The sequence below is a fragment of the Cryptomeria japonica genome, chromosome 6, assembly GCF_030272615.1.
Source record: "Cryptomeria japonica chromosome 6, Sugi_1.0, whole genome shotgun sequence".
Taxonomy (NCBI): Eukaryota; Viridiplantae; Streptophyta; class Pinopsida; order Cupressales; family Cupressaceae; genus Cryptomeria; species Cryptomeria japonica.
In genome coordinates this window covers 559468745-559491964 of record NC_081410.1, presented here as the reverse complement: position 1 = coordinate 559491964, position 23220 = coordinate 559468745, and the positions used below count along the sequence as shown (strand labels likewise).

Genomic DNA, 23220 nt, shown 5'->3' with positions numbered 1-23220 from the left:
ACAGACAGGTAGATCTTGAGCTTAGAAAGGCTAGGGTGGATGCTTTCAATGTTCTACCATTCATTACCAACCCAGTACTCAGCAACTAAGGAGCCAAAAGTTCTAATACAAGAGGGAGCATAGGGGGCCCATTCATTGATATCATTCAAGGGTTTATAAAAAAGCCAAGGATCCTCCTAGAATTTAACTTTCCTACCATTTCCTAGTTTCTAGATCACTCCTTTGGCTATATCTTCTTTACATTTAGAGGCATGATTCCATATGTGGGATCCATTAATACAAAGGTCTAAATGGATAAAAGAGGAGAGAGAGGAGGACAGAAGAGAGTACTTACTTCACCAAATTTTACACCATTCAGAGTCTGAATGAAACATTCTCTAGACTTGTTTGGATAGGAGAGCTTCATTTAGGGTACGAATCCTTCTGAGGTCCAGCCCACCTTTGCTTTTTGGCTTACAGACCTGGTCCCAAGCCACCAAAGACATTCTTTTCTTATCCTCAACCCCAGACCATAGGAATCTTCTTTAAATTTTCTCGATTACATCATCATACTTAACTGGAATTTTGAAAACACTTAGAGCATAAATCGAAATACTTTGAAGAGTAGCCTTAAGGATTTGGAGCTTGCCAGCTTGACTTAAGAGGGCTCCTTTCCAACCTGCAATTTTTTTATGAAATTTGTCCACAAGAGAACTCTAGAAGGGATCAAGAGGTGCAATGCCCATGGGGAGACCAAGGTAGGTAGCAGGAAGATCAACAATCCTACACTCTAGGATTCTGCTGATCCTTTGTTGTCTTCTCTCAGGAGTATTAATGAAAAAAAATTCACTTTTAGCCCAATTGATAAGCTGATCAAAAGCAGAGGCAAATTTACATAGGATGCTCTTCAAGAATTTAGCTTCTGAAATACTTGATTCCCCCACAATAATAGTATCATCAACAAACTATTGGTGGGAATAGATAAGGTCAGTAGAAGATGGTTGGAGGCCCTTAAAGGAGCCTTGCAACACCACTTTTTCCATAGTCCTTCCAAAGCATTCTGCCATAATGATGAAGAGGATGGGGGAGATAGGATCCCCTTGCCTTAAACCTCTAGACTCTTTTTTTGTTAACCGAAAGGGGAAGGTCTTAAAGAACCTTGAACCAGTCTGGATCAATGGAGACACCCTCTTTTGAAACTATATGCCCAAGTAATTTACCTTGAGGAACCCCAAAGATACATTTCTTTGGGTTCAAGGAGATCCCAAATTCAAGACATTTTTGGAGGACTAACTCAAGATGGTCAAAATGATCCTCCCGATGTTTGGAAAACACGGTCAGGTCATCTAGGTATATTAAGATGATCTTATTAATTAGCTCTTTGAAATCTAAATCCATGGCCCTTTGAAAAGTTTCTCTAGCATTTGACAAGCCAAAAGGCATCTTCTGGTATGCAAACGTTCCCCACTTAGTAGTGAAAGTCATCTTGTATTGGTCCTCTTCTTTCACACTTACCTGGTTATATCCTGAGAAACCATCAAGCATTGAGAACATTTCTGATCTGGCCATTGTGCTCAGTAGTTGTTCCATTGATGGCAGGGGATAGTGGTCCTTGAGCGATGCTCGATTCAGATCTCGGAAGTCTACACAAAGCCAAATATCTCTATTTTTCTTCCTAATAGGGACCAAATTGGACACCCATGTACTGTGCTTTATGGGGTAAATAATCCTTGATTCAATCAGCTTTTTCAATTCTTGAGCCATGAGGGATTCAATTTTTGGGTTGACTGGTCTTTGCTTCTGCCAAATTGACTTGGCCTCATTTGCAAGCTTGATGGTATGCTGGATGATGTTAGGATCGTAACCCTTTAAGTCCTCATAAGACCAAGCCATGACACCTTCATATTCATCACAGTATCGGGCCAACTTCTTTTTGTCTTTGGAGGAGACACCTTTTCCTACCTTGAGAATTCTTCCACTGCCGGCTGACATCTCGGCATAATCTTCTTTATTTGCTGTGAGTTTCTGCTTATCCTTTTTAGCATCTTCATGGTCAAATAAGTTCTCCAAGGTGATCAAGCCATTAGGGAGCTTACTGGATTTTAACTGAATGACTTGATCCCCATAAGATGCTTTTATCTTAGGTTGCAGTTGGATGACAAATTCTCCTGAGCTTTGGATGAACAAAGCGATATGTTCATCACTTTCGAACACTTGCCAATATGTATCATTATCGGGAATAGCCAGGCAGACCACCACGCTGACTGTTTGGGAGCCGGTTATGAAGTCCACATCAGGGTCAAAATGTGCTCCTATGGTGGCCATGTGATCTGCTATGGTATTTAGTTTTCGAGAAATGCTTATGATATTGAAAGAATCAAAACTTTCTATTAGATCCCACACTTTGGCACGATAAGACCTCATGTGGACATGCTTAGCACTAGATATCCCTCAAACTTGGTGGACCACTAGCTCAGAATCACCAAGAACTTTTAATTTTTTAATGCCCATCTTTTCTGCCATGTTTAAACCTTGAATCAGTCCTTCATACTCTGCTTCATTATTTGAGCATGCAAACTGAACCGGAAAGGCTTTTTGATTTGATCGCCCAAAGGGGGGGTGAGACAAACTCCGGCTTTGGAGCCCATTTTGCATTTAGTGTCATCGAAGTGTAGGGTCCATAATTTTGAAGACAACTGGTCTTCAGAGAATGGATCCTTGGTGAGCTTTGGGATGATCTGATTTTATTCAAAAATGCAATAGATACCCAGGCCGGTGGCATGGTAATTAGAGAAGGGGTCTGAATCTATGAACTCATTTAGGAAAGCTTCCTACTTAGGTGGAATCTCTCCTGTTACTTCTTCATCCTCTAAAAGCTCTACCACCTTTCGTTCATCATTGGATATAGAGGTGTGGGTAGGCTCAAAATTAATCAAGGCCTAGTCAGCTATGTGCTCCGCATGGAGGGGTTCTGAAAGAATTTTCATCTTGGCACCATGTCGGGTATGGAGGATAAGATGGGACCAATCTAGGGACATATAGCCTCCTATTTTAGTAGTAAAATCTCGAGAAAGACAAAGTCCAAAGACAGGGGGGATATTGATGACTACTACTTCTTGGGATACTGTTAAATTTGGACATACAAATAATGTTAAGTGGAGGCTTTTGATGAGACCTACCGTCTAGACCCTGTTCCCATTGAGCTGCATGACTCCTTTATTCAAAGGATCATATCTGATGTTTAACACTTTAGCAATTTGCTTAGGCATGACAGTAGTGCTAGCCTCGCAATATATCATGGAGTTATGCAAAATTTTATCTCCTACTATAAGGGTAAGGTAAAAAGGGTTTGGCTTAGGCTTACCTTCTCCTGGGGTAGCAGGGGTGAGATTTCATTTGTCAATACGGTCGGGGAGCACGCTTTACCAGTTGTTGGTCGGGGACCCATTCCGTTAGTCTGAAAGGATGATGGAGCCATCACACTTGCGTCCCTCTGGTCTCGAGACAATGCCTCTCTTAGTCTATTCTTTTTCTTTGGGATACTCAGAAGATCCCACAGAGAGACATGAGCCGGAGATTTCTTCAATTGTTCAATGACATCTAGCACCTGGGGCGTGAGGACCTTTGGCTCTTTTGGCTTATAAGGGATGAACTCTTTCCTCAGATAGGCAGAATTGATGACCGGTGGTTCCGGGGGCCTATCCACGGGCACTAATCTCATATTGTTGGCGTCTTCCCTGGTCAAACACCTTTTAGAGCGAAGATTGTAATCTGGGTGCACAAGAGGGGTTCCATCCTTTGGGGTGATTACACCATTGGTCAATATTGCATCTTCATCCTCCATCCATGAAAAAAGTGCATGGTCAGGGGCGATCTCTGCTTCTTGTTGTAATGACATCCCTTGCATCTGAGTGACAAAAGCCGCATTGTCCATACCTGAAGATGTATATGCAGATTCATCCGGCGTCATGCCTGAGTTCCTTTTCTCTGCAACCTTCTGCTGCAAATTCCCCCTTGGGCAATTCCTCGGAGTATGAGAATTGTTGCACGGGAAAAATCAAGAGTTGGTGTCATCCACCAAGTTATTTTGACCTACCGTCAGTTCTCTACCAGTGGTTGGGTAGACGACCTACAATGGATTGGGGACTGGGACTATTTGGCCATTTGTCGGAAGAGGTTTTTCAGCACAATGATTCGTATGTTGGTATGGAGGTCGGTTCCCTTGGAAATTTTTCTGTAAAGGGGGCTTGGTGGGCGAGACCTGGACTCTTTTTAGGTTGACAATTTTATTGGAGAAGGATCTCAGGAGATTTTTCATATCACTAACTTCAATAGGCAAAGAAGCGGTTTGGGGAGTAGGGAATGAGTACATAGACTGTGGAGCGGATGTACTAGGAGCGCTCTCCTCCACAACTTGGGTAGATATTTCAAGGAATACTGGCATTATAGGGCAAGGGGCTAGCTTTACAACATCACTAAGGTTATTTTCAGCTTGGAATGCTATATCAAATGCTTGCAGAAGAGTGTTACCTCCTAAAGATTGAATCATCACTGATATGTCAGAATTGAAAGATTTTAGATAGAATACAAAAGCCATATCCACCGAAGGATGAGCGAACAATGGTATCCTTTGCCAGGCTCGCTGAAAGCTCAGATTAAAATCGGTTAATGCTTCAGTAGGAGCTCTCTTGATTGTAATGAGTTGGTGCATTAAGGACGATCTGCCAACTTTATTTGAGAATCTCTTAAAGAAATGATCTCCCAGCTGATCCCAATCTCCTATAGTACTAGGACCTAAGGATCTAAACCAGTCCAAAGCTTTTCCTTTGAAAGATGCTACGAGCAACCTCAAAGCTACGTTCTGCTTGGTGATGCCATGGACAGTGCAGACAATAGCTACATCTTGCAGATGCTCCCCGGGGGTTTTATGACATTCTCCTGTGAACTTAGGAACGACCTTAAGTGCGGCTATTGGGATGGCTCCCCAAACCACAAGTGGAACAGGGGGAATGAGGGGGCTACCATTATCCCAAGTCACAAAATTTTGGGGAGGAACTTGTGCCATCACAGCGTGTATGATTGTGGGAAAACCTTGAGAAGGCGAAATTGTGGCTGAATGGACGGTGACCAATGGAGGAAAAAGAAGGTGAGGGTTTGAAGTTGTTTGACTCCTGGTGATAGGCCTATGACTCATAAACTAGCTCAGAAATATATGTTTAAGTAATTGGTCCCACCGAGCGAGCTAGAAAAAGAACTGTTGACTCTAAATTTTACCTTGGAAACAAACAACCTTATGGGAAATTCAGTGGCAGGGGACCGATTGTGCAGGTTCCATTGAATGACCTCCGAGATTGAGAAGCTGACTCTTCCTCGATGTTTGAGGAAAGGGGAAGAAAGAAATACCTATAAAACAACAAAAGAAACTAAACTACTGAGGCGATGTGCCAGATCATTAAAAGACATGAGCATACAAAATCCCAAAAAACATATGACTTTCGTAAGCCCATTCAATAATCTACAAGTCCAGATCAAGAACATAAGCAAAGATACAATCAAATTTATTTGTGACATAAGGAAATACTCATCATGCATTTACTAGATAACAAGTGCGAAACATAGTTTAATCGACAAAATCTTAGATAGTTATATTCCCAAAGTTATTAGAGTTCTAACAAAATAGCATAGAAAAGACCATCAAAATCATACTAAAAGAGGTGTCATAAAGGCCACAGGCACAATTTGAATAACCTTCTTTAGACAAACACTAATAGTTTCAAAGGCTGTAAAGAAACTTCTACTTAGCAAACTTAATTGTTCTTTTTCCAAAAGTTTTGAACCCCTTGCAACAGGAAAAAAACTAGCATAAATAGAGCACTCGGCTCCTGAAAACAGCTCCCAAAACACGCCAAAAGGGAAAAACCTCCCTGAACTGAAAAACATGTCATTTCGCCCTAGAGATTGCACCCAACAAAACGGCCCCTGGAATTCCACTTCTTTCCTGCAACGGTCCGCATATTGCCTCGAAGCAAAAATATTTTACTAACTACAGACAGGCTGCCAGAAAAAAATACAAAAAAGTAGGTAACCGCTCGCGTATTGCGCTAAGAGGTGGGCCCAAAAAGAAACCAGTCAACACGCCTTTCCATTTGTCACTATCGCGTTGCTCCAAGAATTGGGCGCCAAATATGGACCGAGGGAGCAACATCGTGTCGACAATTGTCCTACGTGCCCTGTGCTGCTGGAAAACTAAAGAGACAAACCCAACAGGGGAAACCAGTGGCAAACCTTAAACTAGGGGTTTTAATGTGAACAGGCTTTATCAATCAACTTCAACTTATCATTAATCTCCTTCTTCTTTGATTCAATCATCTGATCAAATTTTGCTCTCTTGGCTTGTGTAAGCCTCTACAGTGCCTATCGATTTGATATATGCTATAAAGTTGGAAAGTCCTTAGAAATGTGCTCTGTGATTTCTTTAAGCTTGTCGGATGGGCTTGCTCCTTTGTCAAATTTACACTCCAGGACAAGTCTATGAAAAATAGGGATAGACTGATCAATAACTCCTTTGTCCACAGATCGTTCCTTCATCATCTTCTATGCAGCCATCATCATGAGCTCAGTAGAACTCATCTCAGTTAAGATTTTCTGCTTTTCCTGTGAGGTATCAATTGACAACAATGATGTGCTCACTACCGGGTCCGTGCCGGATTCCTCTCCCTTCTCCTCTGATGGTTTATTAACTTTTATAGCTTCCTCTTTTGCATCAATGGCTTCACCACTTGGTGTAGTATTAGTTAGTGTCGGTTTCTCCTTATGAACTATGTTCTCAACTTGTACATTCTGATTCGGAGGACTAATGTCCTCAAAATTTGCAACCTTTACACTCTCTTAATCTGTCGGTATCTAAACATTTGATAGTATCACTTCTGTGTCCTATACATTAGATTCTACCAAGGGCTCTATATCCAATATCATAATATCTTTCAAAATTGTAGAAGAGGTACCCACTATACCTTTACCTTTCCCTTCAATTGAGATGTATGTAGTGTCAGTTTTAGCCTTCGGTGAAGTGTAAAAACCAAGGTTTGTTGCAAAGAATTGAACGCATGCCGTGTGGGTCTCCTTGATTATCTCATTAACCCTTCCTAACATAAGACTAACTATCCCATGATTGTTTTGAAATATTTTTCTGTCTACAACCCCAAGTGTCCTATCCAACTCCTCTAGAGTAATGGATCGACATGTAGTTAACAACTCATGAATCTTTATCTGCCTGTCCTCCTCCATAGAGTATAATCTTCTAGCATCTAAATTATCATATAGATGTGCCGGTATTTGATTCTCAATTTCCAACAAAACTTTCTTATATATATCCAAATATAATAAAACTGCTTCCTCAACTTCTCTCTGCTAATAATCATCTAAAAGCTCATAATAAAAATATATATCTTCCAACATACCATCCTTAGTTATTTCATCTACCAATTTTGCACAATACTTAGGTGGAATAATAGTTACATTACCGGATACCATTTCCAGGTCTATGTCATCCATCTTCTTTCTTCTTCCAGTACCAGATGAAGCAAAAGGTGTTTCCTTTGGAGCTCTCTTATGTGTTGGTACCTTGATTGTAACCTTCTTAACCGATTGCTTCCTTGCTTCCTCCTTAGAATCATCACTTTTCTTCCTCAATACCCTCTTGAATGCTAAGGGTATGTTATCCTCAATTCCAAAGTTTGATGGAATAGGCTCAATAAAAATTTCAAGTTCTTTTCTCTTCATTCCTTTTTCTGGAACAACATCCATTAATGCTTTGATGTCCTGAGATATTTGTTCAACAAATTTACTTGCATTGCCTTGCTGTTTCTCCCTCTTCTTCCAATTAAACTCAGTTTCAACCTCTTGCTTCTTTTGTTTTGCAGTACCAAAGGATTTCTCAGCTTCATCAATAGGTGCATCAATTGACATCTTTGCATAAGCATCAAAAATTTGTACATCAACTTCATAATCCATCTCTTCAATCCATATCTTTTGGGGTTTGATTGCTTTCATCAAGGTTTCATCTTTTTTAACCATGAAGCATATCTCAGTTGAGTATTTATCAACATTTTTCTTTGGAACCTTCTCTCTAGAATTCATAGCCTTTTGGAATGCCTTGAAGTAACCCCATACCTTGTCATCTCACTAACTACCCAATGTAGCAATAGATTGTTTCAATTGCCTTCCTACCGAGATATCAAATGCCCACTGTCTCTTCCCAAAACCGGGAGTTTCATTAATAAAAAATAGCATCAAACAGATAATAATATTTCCATACCGGAATGTCCCCTTCTTCTCTCCTTTGATCTTCCCTAGGTTAATTAACAACTCATCTAACATCCATCCATAGAGATCTAACTTCTCATTTTCCCTCATGATCTTATGTGCAGCATAAATGCAGGAGCTAGAAACAGAGTTAAGATGATTGGATTGAGTTACCTTGTATCCAATAATCATGCTATTGAATCTGATGTCTCTCTTTATGATGGTGATAACCCTCATCAATCGTCGGTCCAAAGTTGCACCGATGAGCTTGTTAACTTGATCATTAGAAATCTTCTTCTCTAGACACTGACCAATCTACGACAAATTGGTGATGGAACAAATGGCCTCCTTCGAGATCTTATAAGGTCTGTCCAACCAAGTGAATTCTCAATGCACTCTGCTCAAAACATATCTGACAATCTCATCCTCAAATTTAGGAATACCATAATTCCGATAAACCCTAGATCCCCAATGTGCTTGTACTCGGGCTTGATCTTTCTGGAGTCTCCCATTACCTCGCTCATATACATGATCTTAATATCACTGGTACCCAAATCCTCAATGTGGTAGTGAATGTATGGTCTGACATCTTCCACATATACAACTCCTTCTAGGACATAGTAAAAAGCGCCAACTGCATCATCCAAGGTGGCAATTTATGGACATTGCTTGAAAATTGGCCTAGGATGGTCCTTAACCTCAACAATAGTAGTATTTGCAATAAAAATAGGTGTAGAGGATGATCTTGCTTCCATGATGAAAGATAATTTTGATAAGTACCTGAGAAATAGTTGTCGGTGAAACCCTAAAGAACTCTTCCGATCGCTAGTGAAATTGCTGAAGAAGATATCGGATCACACTGAATTGCCTTAGACTCGCTCTTAATCGCTCTTAATTGCTCTGAATGCAAGGCGATCAGAAATGAAGTGGATTCAACTTCTTAACCTCAAAGAAACCCTAATTCGTCATTGATATGAATGAATTCCGGTGAAGGATACCAGATCTCGCTTGAACATCTCCATGCTGGATAAGCATTTCCAATATTTGGAACATCTTCGAAATCTCCTTCCCGGGGCTTAAGCAGTATTATCATGAATTTTTCCTATCCCTAAGGCATCTGCCTCAGTTACCAGATGAGATTCCTGCTGGTGCAAGAGCAACCTCCTCTGCCGATTGAGTAACCCGAGCATTCCCATCTACTGATTGATCATCTGACTTCCTGACCCATTTCTTGATATCATCTTGCTTGATTTCATTGACTTTCTCTTTTCCTTTATCATTTTATCCATCATTGTTAACTAGTGGATTTCTGCTTCTACAAAACTTAGCTATGTGTCCAATCTTGTTGCATGCACAACATGTAACATTGTTCTTTTGAATTGCTTTGCTAAAATTGATATAATTGCTTGACCTGCAGTGATTAGCCATATGTCCAAATTTTCCACATGCATAGCATTTAACATTCATTCTACAATATTTTGTCTTATGACCATACTTATTGCATTTAGAACATTTACCGGGAGCAGAATTATAGTTGTGATTTTCTCTATTTCTACATTGCCTAGCCATGTGACCAAATTTATTAAAAACAAAGCATCTACCATTAAATTTGTAAGCATTAATCTACCTTACCAGTGCCTTCTGATTTTGATCTTCATTTGCAGCACCAAATCTCTAGCCTTGTTCAAATCCAAGTCCATTGGAATCTCCATTCTATCTTTGACTTTTCAATAATTCATTAGGTTGTGTTGAACTAACCTTGAATTTGTCCTTTTACTCACTTACAACAGTCTGATCATCTCTTAGAATTATCATTTGTCTTTCAAGTTCTTGTTCATTACTCCAGGATTGCACTAAATCTGTTCTCAACATATCATTTTCATGAACCAACCTGATGCACTCTTTAGATCTATCTTTCAGGGATCTCCCACAGTTTTCTTCATTCGTCTTCCGATCTTCAATCTCCTTTGACATCCTCATAGTTAGGGCTTGCATTTCATTCCTCATGACCATGTTCTCCTAGCTCAGCTTTTGATATCTTTCATTAAGGGCATCTTTCTCATCATTATCTTGATTTTGCAGAAGTTCCTTCCGCCTAGCTTGAACAGATGACAACCTCTCTTGTAGGATAATAATTCATGAGCATAATTCAATTCATCTTGTAACTTCAAGTTCTTCATCCTTTCAGCATCATAATCTTCAAGTGCTACCCCAAGTTGCTTCTCCAAACTCATATCCATGGATTCCAGATTCAGGATCTCCCTCAAGTTGTTAAACTTCCTTCGAGGCACAACGCTCTGATACCAATTGTTGGAATCCAAGAACATTGAGAGGGGGGGGTGAATCAGTGTTCTACCAAAATGATCAATTTTAACCTTATTAAAACATGCATTCACCAACTGGTAAACCGGTACATATATAAATGAAAGAAGTAAAGCAATCAATAAGCCAATCACACAAATGAATACCATAACATAGAATTATATGTGGAAAACCTCAAAGAGGAAAAACCACAGAGGAATTTGTGAACCACAATATCAATCCACTGGCCATATGAAGAGATATTACAAAATATGAGGGCTTGCACATGCAGAAAGGCTTATATCATAGAGCACATTGCTCATCACAAAAGAGTCTCACTGACTACAGTTGCTCTGAATAAGAAAACATAAAATTGAACTCATAAACTGAATCTGCTATGCCTGATAAAGTTTTGGTGCAAGCTCTGTCTATTTTGGTTTTAATACCCTAAACCCTTACCAGAATAACTTCTTACATAATCAACATTCACCATATTACAATTATTTCTCTCTCACTCATATTACATCATCTCTTGCATATATCAGAAAATGATCTAATCAACTGACCTATATACCCTTACAATCCTTCATGCCTTATGTTGGCTTACATAGATAATTACAAAATGAATATACAAGTCGGCTCAATTACATATATACATAAATATCAAAATCAATTGCCAATTACTAGATTTCCCAAATGATGTCGGTCTGACCAGTAACCTGATGACGTCATGTCAGCCTCCAATGTCGGTACCCATAGAATTCCTCCTACCGGTGAAGATACCTATCGGTGTCGATGAAGTGTCTGCAGGTAAACAACCAAACCAAAATATGAAATCCAGAACATGTTGCCATCAATGACAACATATTGAAACCAATCAAATGAGTGTCAATTGCCAACACACCCAAGATCCATGAAGGTGAGGGGAGAAGATACTTTCACAACACCTTAGGTTCTAATATAAACACAAAGCATGCAAGTGCACAAGGTCTCTATATGACAAATAAAGGGTTCTTTTCAAAGTATCAAATTCAAATATGAGCTATTTTAAAAAGAACAAGCACAACTAGCTACCCCTACAAAACAACAAGTTAGTAGTTACAAAAATAACCCCTTTTTCCATGCTAGGTCTTGCATGAAAGGTATTAGTAGTCTAGGAGGCCTTGCACAACCGAAGAACAAGTTGCACCACTTTGTTAGTACCAACAAGGGTTATTTCAAAACCAACTTCAAATCTAGAAATGCGGAAACATACAAGAAGACTAACAAATACACAACAACTAACTAATAAATTCATAATAGAATGATAGATATGCATAAATATCCTACAAATACACAAGAAGAACAAGAAAATATGCAAAAAGATCAAACAACCTATCAAATACTAAACTTACAAAAACACATTAACTAACTGGCAAATATGTAGAAAGACACTGCAAATACATAGCAAGAATAGACAAATATGAAGAAATGGAAAGATGCCACAAAAATAAAACCCTAAATGCGGGAAACAAAAACATAAGATTAGTTAACAAAAATGTCAAAAGATGATGCAAAAATATGTCGAAACCCTAGAAAATTATCGATACACAAAATTGTCATAGATTTGACCTACAACTTCCAAAACTGCTTCACAAATTCAAGAAAATGATTAGTATGAGGGGAAAAGAGTCCCACCGAGAGTACCAAAATGTTTATGTCAAATTTGAACCTATTTGTAGACCCTAACGAAGCCAATCACTAATCCTAGATCTACAAACCAATTCAACAGAACTTGATAGAGAAACTACAAATGCATGCAAGAACACAAAATAACCAAATTTATACATTTACATGCAAGAGAGGATTGTCTCCATTGTTCTCCTATCCTTCATAATCTTGTATTGATGATTTTTTCTCAGATTTGTGTTGCACTTGCACAAGAGCTCAGGAAAGGATGTATGTGGTTGCGATGAGGTATTACTCTTATGCTTGTGATGAGGTATGCTCTAGAATGATTTTGACATTATGTAAGTATGATAAGCAATGTGTTGATTAGGAATGAGTGGAGGAAGCCACTTTTATAGAGATCTCCAAGAGAATCAAGGGTTTAGATTGTGAATGGTCAAGATCACATAGTTAAAAGAGACTCAATAGGATTTTATGGTAGGTAGAGATGAAGGGAGGAGATTAAGAGGTGGGTTGGCTTTGGAGAAAACACAAAGTGAATGAAGAGACAATTGACACTTGTCACATGCCTATGATTTTACATTATGATCCATGTGAACAAGTTGGAGGGATAGGATCCAAAGAGGAAAAAGGTAAGTGAATTAATTAAATAAATACAACTATATATTCAATCAATAGAGGAAAGGGCTAGATAAATTAAATAAATAAAATATTTATTTAATTTAGGAATGAGGAATCTAAATAAATAATAAATATTTATGTAGATTAGAAAGAAGAGGCTTAGTGAATTAAATAAATAAATAGAAATGTTTATTTAATTAGTGGAATAGGCTAATGAATGGATGAATTAAATAAATATATCTATTTAATTAATAGAAGACATTAGGATAAAATAATTAATTAAATAATAAATATTATTTTAATTAAAGGCCAATTTTATGTGTCTACAATTATTACATCATCTTATTAAGGAATTTCATAGTCCACCATCTCTAAACCTTATAGACATGGCTTATAGATCATAAGGTCTCTTAATGTCTTATTCATTTTGATCTCTATATATTTCATGAATTCAAGTCTTTTTATCCCATAGATGGGAGTTTTTCTATCATGGTATTTTTCAACCATGTCTATGAACTCTCCTCATTTATGAAGAGATCTTGATTTTATTGTGTAAGTCCTATAGGAATTGGATAGTGAATTCCCCACTCATTAGGATTACCTATGCAAGGAAAATAACCTTCCACCAGAGAGAAAATGGCAAGATTAACATTCTTGATTATGGATTCTTGAATGATGGATTGACTATGAAATGTGTATTGGATGTCTTGCTTATAAGGACAAAGTTGAGAGATAGGATTAGACAAGATTATGAAATGTAACTTAGTCCTATGTTATGAAAAGATGAAAGCCATTTAAACCATTCCTATCAAAATGCCTCTAGATTGGTAGCCACATGTTTATGCAACATTATCTCAATAGGGGATATGGATGCTTGCTATATTTTTCTTATTAGATTACACGAGGGTGTCAATCGACCTTTGATCTTAAATCTATGCATTAATTGAGTCTAGATAATGGAAACACAAATGAGTGATCCATCAAATTCTACTAAAGAACAATCCAAATTCATGAACATAACAATCCGACATAAATAAAAAGCCTACAAACTATACTAATCTTATAGAAACTCCAACCTAAATAAACGCAACAACAATACTGCCCACATCCATTATATCATGTCCTCAATATATTTAAATAACTATTAGTAAACTATACTAATAATATAGAAACTCCAACCTTAATTAACACAACAGCAATACAACCCACAACCATTATATCATATTCACTGACACACTTTATAATTTTTTATAATTTTTTTGATTTTGAAGATTCCCAATTTGAAGATCTAGATCTCATGTTTTGTTTTATATCATTAGATTTCTCTTATGGACTCATCTCAAGAATACATTTCCTTTTTGTTCCCAGCTCTTTGCCTCCAAACGCTTACATTCTGCCTTAAAGTCCGACCTTGTACTGTTGTCTGGAATATCCATTTACATATAAAATGTACTTACTCCTCATTTAAGTAAAATATTCTACTTAGGAATGATTTTGCGCTCATAAATAACAATTTCGCTCTGAATTCAATACACATTACAATAAAATACAGGCGTGAACCCTACCACCCTAGAATATTAATGGAATAAACAAAGCAGGAATAATTTGTCGGCAACCAGAACTGGTCTTCGGTTTGGTCGAGATGCTGAGATAATTCCTGAGTCATCGATGTCTCCATTCTTTTTCTTATTATTCCTGTAACTGTTAAGCCCAATATAATATGAATATCTACATAGGGTAGAGTGTGGCAATCATATAATCTATCGGGGCAGAATTCTATAAACCAGTAAGAAGAATAAAACTTTCTTCATCTGTTGTCAAGAGAATGGACAAATGGTTTGCTTAGAGTTTGGTTAATTTACAGGCAGAAGCAACCCTGTGAATGGATTGAGAGCTGAGGCGAAAGGATGTCATATAGTTTTTATACCCATTCTACAGCAATAAAGGACATGGAGAGTAATAAAGGAGAGCTGGAGTTGCTTCCCCAGATTCGAACCCGGAACCGAAACATCTCGAATATTGATCCAGTTAATATGCTGAGCTCGATCGACACAGGGAGCTTTGAACAGGGCGTGGGGTCGAACCCGGGACCTTGGGCTTCCAATTTGCTGCTGGACTGTGCAAAGGCTATAATGGAGAAGGAAATGGGGAAAATACAGCAATTGCTGTGGATGCTCAACGAATTGGCTTCACCTTATGGAGACTGCGAACAGAGGGTTGCGGCTTATTTTTTACAGGCGCTTTTCTGTAAAATGATGGAGACAGGGCCCCGCTGTCACAAAACTCTGTGCGCAGCGGTTGAGAGAAGTTGCTGCTTTGATTCCATGCGGAAAATGATACTGAAATTCCAGGAGGCTAGTCCCTGGACAACTTTTGGCCATGTTGCGGCTAACAGTGCGATTTTGGAGGCATTTGACGGAGAAAATTGTCTGCATATTGTGGACATGAGTACTACTCTGTGTACTCAGTGGCCCATGCTGTTGGAATCCCTAGCGACCAGAAATGACGGCACGCCGACTCTTCGTCTGACGACGGTTATTCTGCGGGGGATGAGTAATTGCAATTCTGTTATGAAGGAAATAGGGCAGCGGATGGAGAAATTTGCAAGGCTTATGGGAGTGCCATTTGAGTTCAGTGTGGTGTATAAGGAGGAAGATGAGGAATTGGACTTGAAGAGAATCGAACTCAGGCCCGATGAGGTGCTTGCCGTTAACTGTGTTTATTCGCTACAGAGGTTAAAGCACAAGGATTCTTTGCTCTCTGCTCTCAGAAATATGAACCCTAAAATTGTGACTGTTGTGGAGGAGGAAGTCGACCTGGAGTCCGGGGATTTCTATGAGAGATTTTGTGAATGCCATCGGTTTTTCAGCCTGTATTTCGTTTCGCTTGAGGAGAGCTTTGGCCGTACGAGTAATGAGAGGCTGATGTTGGAGAGGGAGATGGGAAGAAGCCTTGTCAACATCTTGGCGTGCCCTGACAACTGTGAACACAGGGAGAAGAGCGCACAGTGGGCTGTCAGATTCGACGGCGCAGGGTTCGAACCCTGGCCCTTCAGCGATGATGCCGTGGACGATGTCAGGGCGCTGCTCAAAAGATATAAGGAAGGCTGGGGTTTGAACACCGTCAATTCCCAGGGGCTCTTTTTGACATGGAAGGAACAGTCTGCCGTCTGGGTTTCTGCCTGGAAACCTAAATAGATTTTCTCCGGGTTTTTCATGGGGTTTACAGTAACGCCTCATGGACCATCAGATTCAAACTTCGTACCCTAAAATTACAATCTTTTGTAGTCCTTTTCACTGCTTTGATTTTTAGCTTTCAATTTCAGAATTTACAGCTCTTAAATCTTGGAAATTTTCCGAATTCTTGGGTTTATCTGTCTCAAAACAAATGAATTGAGATCCGTAATGTTAAAATCACAGTAAATAGGGTTAAAATCACAGTTCTCTTTATAACCTGTTTTAGGATCGCACTGGTAAATTCTTGACTGTAATTTTTTTTTCTCGTCTTAATTATGAATCTCTCTAATTGTGAGCCAAAGATCAAAACAGGAATTTTTAAAAATCTCTAAATCTATGGAAGCTTTCTGTATGGTTATGAATGGCAGTGCTGAATCAATTTTCTGTGCTGATCCTTACAGCATTTCATTCTCTCGTTTATAAACAGGTGAATAATGTGCTCAAACGTAAATCTCCGAGAACGGCATTTAAATTATTTCGTTCTCTGTATCATCAATCATATCATATGACACAGAAATCAACAAACTGGTAAAATTATTCCAGAGAATATAAATGACAGAGAATATTGGCTACAATTACGGTGCAGTGAAGTAGGTTGTCGACGTAAGCTTAGGAAAACGCTCCTGTATATGTATGTACTCGTTTCTTAAAAATAATTAAAAAAATCAGTAAAGAATATTTTAATTTTGTTTTATTTGTGTACATTGAATTTTTTTAATTATTATTATATTCGAATTTAATATAAAAAGTAAATTATATCAATCTGATAAGGTGGGTGGTTTTGTGATACAGAGTCTTAGGGTATTAAGCGGTTTCTTTTTGGCAGGCGGATGTATATTAAGGATATTTGTTTGTATTTGGAATTGAAATTTATATTAAATTTAAGTTTCATTAAATTAATAAAAATGATAAAAAAAATGTATTTAGAATAACAGATAACTAATATAATTTTTTGGATAATATTTTTAAAATTTTAGAATTTTTTATTTTTTTTGTTATTGTAATTCAAGTTTTTAAATATACATTTAATTTTAAATTTTGATTATTTATGAAATTTTAATGGTTATTTTATTTTTCAAATAAATTTGTTTTATTTAATTATTCAAGATTTATTTTCTAGGAAGAATATAAGTCATTATATAATGTGATAATTTAGATATTAAAGTTATAGATTTCCATTAACTATGAGAATGTCTATATGTTACTTTTGGATTTTATTGTGTAAGTGGTTTTTCCATCAACGTTTCAGATCACACTTTGTAATCCATCATCACGATGATTTTAGAGCATAAAGAGAAAATGGTTATTGTTGCATACTTAAATAGACTAAAAAGAGAGAAAAGCTTGTTTAGGTTTGTCTTGGGCTTGCAACAATAGTAATTTTCTCCTTATGCTCTCTTATCATCATAATTATGGATCACAAAGTGTGATCCAAAATGTTGATGCAAAAATCACTCACACAATCAATTTAGAGTTTATCAAGTCACATTTTTTTACTTCTTGTGATATATAAGTGAGTCAAGCCGATCCTTCTATTATTATGATATTGACTATTACAATTTTCTTTCAAGTCTTATAAGGATAAAGACATCTAGCCTTATAATGATTTTAATAAAATCATTAAATCTTAAACTTGTAAAACTATGGTTGTCGATGTCCTTATAAATAACTATCATTTGAATCCTTTTGACCCAATTTTAAATATGACTACCATAAACTTATACTACTTTTACAATAGTCTAGTTTCTCTATCATCAATTATCATTAAGTACGAAATTTTCTAGTTTTATGATTTGTATCAACTATTGTATAACTGGTGTTACAAATGTTAGAGTTATGGTTCATGATGGTAAGACTCTTTGACCTTACAAGTTACAACATTGTGGTTATTCATGAACTTCTGAATCTCTTAATTTGATATGAAAACTATGACATGATGATATAAGTCCCTTAGTCCTTTATATATTAAGAAGAGGAATTTAAACCCCTCAAAATTAGGGCTACATTAGGTAAATTTGATATGTCTAAGAAGAAATCTAGAAAATAAACTCTATTTGATTATATTATAATGATAACATTAGGATGTCTATTATGATGTGATTGAGATGAGACTTAACGATTGATTGATTGAAATAATTTTATTAGGAGTCTCTACATAACTCATCTATTTGACATCATCAATAAGTACTTGAATATGGATTAATTATTGCCATAATCCTCTAATTCATCTAGATAAGTCCATTATTTGAATTAAGTTTGTGTACTTTTACTTAACTAAATTAGCACATGATAAGTTGTCATACAAAATATTTAGCATAGTATAGAACCTATCCTAAAATAAACTTAGAGATTGTTAATAAAGGCATAGTGTAGTTATGGGGGCTTCACTAGCTGGGCAATATTATATCGCGTGCATTCATATTGGGGGGTTTAATATCCCAAAAATGAGGGTGCAATATATTGTCTATCGGTGGAAATAGGGGAATTTTTAATTCCGGCTATGAAAAAATACAACATTTGGTGAAAATAGGGGGGCTTTTAGTTCAAACCGCATATTAGGAGGGGGTGACAAAAAAGGATTTTAAAACAATATTTTTTTGGAAATAGGGGGATTCTTCTGTATGCCATGAATGCACGTGCTATAACCCAGGTTCACTAAGTGAAGCTCCCGTGAGTGTAGTGGTCAAATCATAACATTATTATAGTGGAAACCAAGGTTCAAATTTCCACTGGTCTACTAAGCTCATAAGTCACGTTCTTTCATTGGGCTAATGTGCTCACAAAATGTCTACTATAACTTGGAAATATTGCTTACATGTGGGCCTTCTCTAGGATATTGAGCTCATGAGTTTTAACAAGGTGATGATGCCTTGGTGATGAAGGCTTCTATGTAGTGGTCTTCACAATAAATTCATTAAGAAGAGATTCCCCATAAGTGGTCTCTTAGAACTTAGACCGAGCTAAAAACCCAAATAAACCACATAAAAAATGAACTAGACCAATTAGAAATTATAATTAAAATAAACTAGGAATAAATTTTAATATTATAATATATATTATAGGACATGCTATTATGATAGTTGTCAAATTAATTTTTTATTGTTCTTTGTCATTAGTATTAGAGTATTAAAAGGATCAAATGTAATGTTGATTAAATCTTATTGTTGATGCATCTTTGCAGCTTGAAATGCATTAAAAAAATTGTTATAAACATGGACAAAATTTTAATGTCGAAGTAACTCCTAATTTTAAATTCCATCAAATAACTTTACTAATGATAAGTAATGAAAGTTGATGTGGTTCACAAGGGGCCCAACCACTTTTGATGTGCTTGTTGCAAGGTTGATCAGAATGAGCTGCTTATGTGTTGTCATTGATGTCAACATGCTTTTGTTAGACTTGTGTGAATATTGTTGTCATTGATGTCAAACCAATTATTTAGCTTGGACCGAACAGTATGTGCAATTAAGTGTTATCTGGATTGGTCTGGATGTTGTATGTAGTTGGTATGTGTAGTTTTTGTTATGTGAAGATGTTATGATGCAGTAAGATGAGGTGATATTATGTCTAAAGTGACTTCTGAAGTGATTTATCTTTGTTCTGGAATTCTATGTTCACATTTGTCCCAGTATCAGTTATGTGTTTCGGTATCAGTTGTTTTGGTCAGTCAGGTTTATCTCTTTAAGTTTCATGATGTGGTATTCTTGGTATGCATGGAGTCTATATCTTTGGAGTTTGGAGATGTTGTGCTTAAGTTTTGTGATAATGGGTCAGTATGTTTGGGTTCGAATGACCCTGTCTCGGTATATGCACTGGTAAATGAAGTGTGAAAAAAGAAGCATGTAGAGATCTTGCATATGCCAACATAGTTATCTTGTTTATGTTTTATTAGATAATATGTTGGGCTTGACCAACACACTATTATGTGTTTGTGTCCTCCGATATATATATATATGTAGTAGCATGTGTTGTGGGATATACAAGAGATTAAGGAAGTATGTGAGGTGTGTATGTGAAAGAGACATAGCAGCAAGGATAGCAGAGAAGCAGAGTGTGAAGTGTGAGTTGTGGACAACTAAGGCAAAATTAGAGTGTAGTTAGTGTTGTAGTGGTGCAGTAGTCCTTCACCGGACCTACTGCAGGATAGATGTACAAATATATTTAACCAGATTTGTTGTAGGGTTTGTGAATTGTGATCTGAGCTTAACCTTAGAAGTGATCTCATGTATTTGGAGATGCAATCTATTTCAGTTCAACCTTTTCTATTGTAGTAAGCATTCCAACAGTGAGCCATCTTTTGTATCTTGTAGTGAGCCATTTTTGTAATCTGGCAATGAGCTACCCTTTGTAAAACACCATATAACTAGTTACATTCTCCTAAGATTTAACACTCTCTGTGGTTTTTCCCATTTGGGTTTTCCAGGTATAAAATTCAGTGTTTCTTTTGTGGTTGTATTCTTTATTTTTATTCTACATTTGTTGTTTTACATCTATTAAGCATATTTGATGAAGTTTGTTATTTTAATGGAAAATTAAAGTTTGGTAAAAGTTTTTATATCTATGGTAATACTGATTCACCCCTCCTCTCAGTATTCTGGTCCCTTCAACCTAGTCAACAATTGGTATTAGAGCTTTGGTCCCTTGATTGGAAGCTTAACCGCTTGAGGGAGATCCATGTTGGTTGATCATGGCACCTATATGCATGACTGAAGATTTGGAAAGTGTTGAATTAGCGAATGAAGAATTGAAAGAGAATGTGAAGCTAGCAAATGAATGTGTGCAGAAGTTGAGGGAGAAAATCCAAAAATTCAAATTGAGGCATAAGGAGGTTAACAATCAGTTGAAGTAGGCGAATAAGACTATTAAAGATCTGATGCAGATGATTGAGGAGAAAGACAAGATAGAGCAATCCCTGAAAGAAACAATCAAGAAATTTTTTGAAGAATATGAAAATCTAGAGCAAGAAGTAAAGAATTTGAAGGTAGAAAATAAGGTCCTTGATAGTAGCAAGCTCTTGGAAGATTTGATTAGTATGCAACAAGCTCATTTGGACAAGACCGGACTTGGTTTTCAACTCGGTATATATTCAAATTAGAATGTAAAGATAAAAACAAAGAAATTAAAGTTGAAGTGGAGAAGAAGTTAGAAGAAGAGAAAAAATCCCAAAATCAAAATTCTAATGCAAGAAGACCATCAATTCGACAACCTAATGTGCAAAGGTACCCATCTTTTAATGGTTATTGTTTTCAATGCAATAAATTTGGACATAAGATAGTAAACTGTAGAAGCATTCAATGTTATAGTTGCAAGAGGTTTGGTCATAAAGAAAATCATTATAGAAATCATGTTATGAGTTAGAATCATAATCCAGTTGAAGCAAACAAGATGAATTGCAATTTTCTTGGATGTTATTATACTTGCAATGGCTATGGACATAAGGCTAATCTTTGCAGATATAGATATCATCTAGTAAGATCTAAAAGGAAGGTTATTAGTTGTTTCAAGTGCAAGTAGTCCGGATATTATGCTAATAAATGTAGAAATGGAAATGTGGAGAAATCTACTATGAAGAGTTTGATGCAGAATGATGAAGCAAAAAAGAAAGAAAATTTGGCCTAGAGAAAGAAGAGTGAGAACAAGGGAAGTGAGCCTAGTGTACCGAAATTTGGTGTAGGCACCTCTTCCTCCGGTAATTAAGTATAGTGCTTTGGGTCAGGGGGAGTTCCTTTTTTGAAAGAAAAATATTTTATCCTCTCTTGTCTATGTGGACCATGTCATTGATTTGGCATGACTGTACTTTAAGTGCTTTAGAGGCTATCCAGTAATCAAAGGTATTTTGTTGACATCGTCAATAAGACAACTCTTGGTGGCAAAACCCTAAGGGAAGTGTTTTTGGCAAGATAAGTATTGGATTTTTTTTGGATATTGTTGAGAAGTTTTCTAGAATGATGTGTTGTCATTGATGTTAATATATACTTCTGTGTATTTCAGTGTTGCAATCAGATTAAATGAGTTGGTTTGGCTAGTGTGTTGCAAATGAGTTGTTGCAGTTTAATGGGTTTTGAGATAAGTATCTCTAGTTGATTCAACTAAAGTTTTAGTGGTTTGCATGATGATTTGATCGAGTTATGAAATCCAGTATTGAGGTTGGTTGTTTAGTGTTCTGGTTTCTGCTCCGCATTGCTCCAGAATCACAATATCTTGGTTTGCATATTTTTTAGAGTATTTGGAACGTTCATATGTGTCCTCAATTCAGATAGTTCATGATTTTGAGGTTTGCAAGTGAATCTTTCATCTTGACAGTCAGTTCAGTGTGTGTTCTTGCATAATGATGATGAAGATTCTAGTAAGTGGTGATGTTGGGGTTGTTTCTATGGTGATTTACGTTGCTTGTGGATGTTTCTAGATCATGTTCTATCTATGTTGATGGTTCACATTGATTGTTGTGCGCGTTATTGATTATTTTCTTGATCTAGTGGCATTCTTCGTGTTATGCGACATTCATGATGAGTGTAGCATGTTGTGGATGTTCGAGGCGTAATTCTTGGAGGTTTTTCTTGTGTGTGATATTGATTTAGGTCCAAAATATGCCTTAGCCAACATTATTTTGGTCCACATGTGTTGTTGTAGCGTGTGAGGTTAATGCTTTGTAATTTGTGTTGAGGGTTGAGCCAACCTTGAAATATGGGTTGATGATTTCTATAAAATTATGTATATTCATTTGTGAGATGTATCTGCATTGTATCTGCGAGTGTGTAATTGAGTAAGTGTGCGAGCAAGTGTTTTGATCTTTTGGAAGTGTGTAGAGGAAGTGTGTGGTGGAGTAGATCATATTATGCTTAAACCAGAACTGTAACCAAGCATGAGAGGATGCTATTTCATCAATTGATGATCCTTCGGATGTAATCTGAATGTTTTTGTAAGACAATGAGTCTTCCTTAGGGTTGTAGCCCTTCTTGTTTTGTGATTTGAGTAGTGAGCTCTAGGCAGTGTTTTTGAATGCATGTGCATTCCCCATTGTAATATTTCATTTACTCCTAGTAGGGTAAATTATCTCATTGTGGGTAGGTTCCCACCATGGTTTTTCCCTTAACTAGGTTTTCCACATCAA

The 23220-nt window shown here is 36.9% G+C and overlaps 1 protein-coding gene across 1 annotated transcript; it reads left to right on the top strand.

The window, feature by feature from the left end:
- Positions 1-14460: 14460 nt before the first annotated feature.
- On the top strand, positions 14461-16347 carry LOC131079352 (protein SHORT-ROOT). Its single transcript, XM_058017269.2, has one exon. It carries the CDS (start codon positions 14781-14783, stop codon positions 16068-16070), a length of 1290 nt encoding a protein of 429 aa, XP_057873252.2. The 5' UTR covers positions 14461-14780; the 3' UTR covers positions 16071-16347.
- Positions 16348-23220: the final 6873 nt, after the last annotated feature.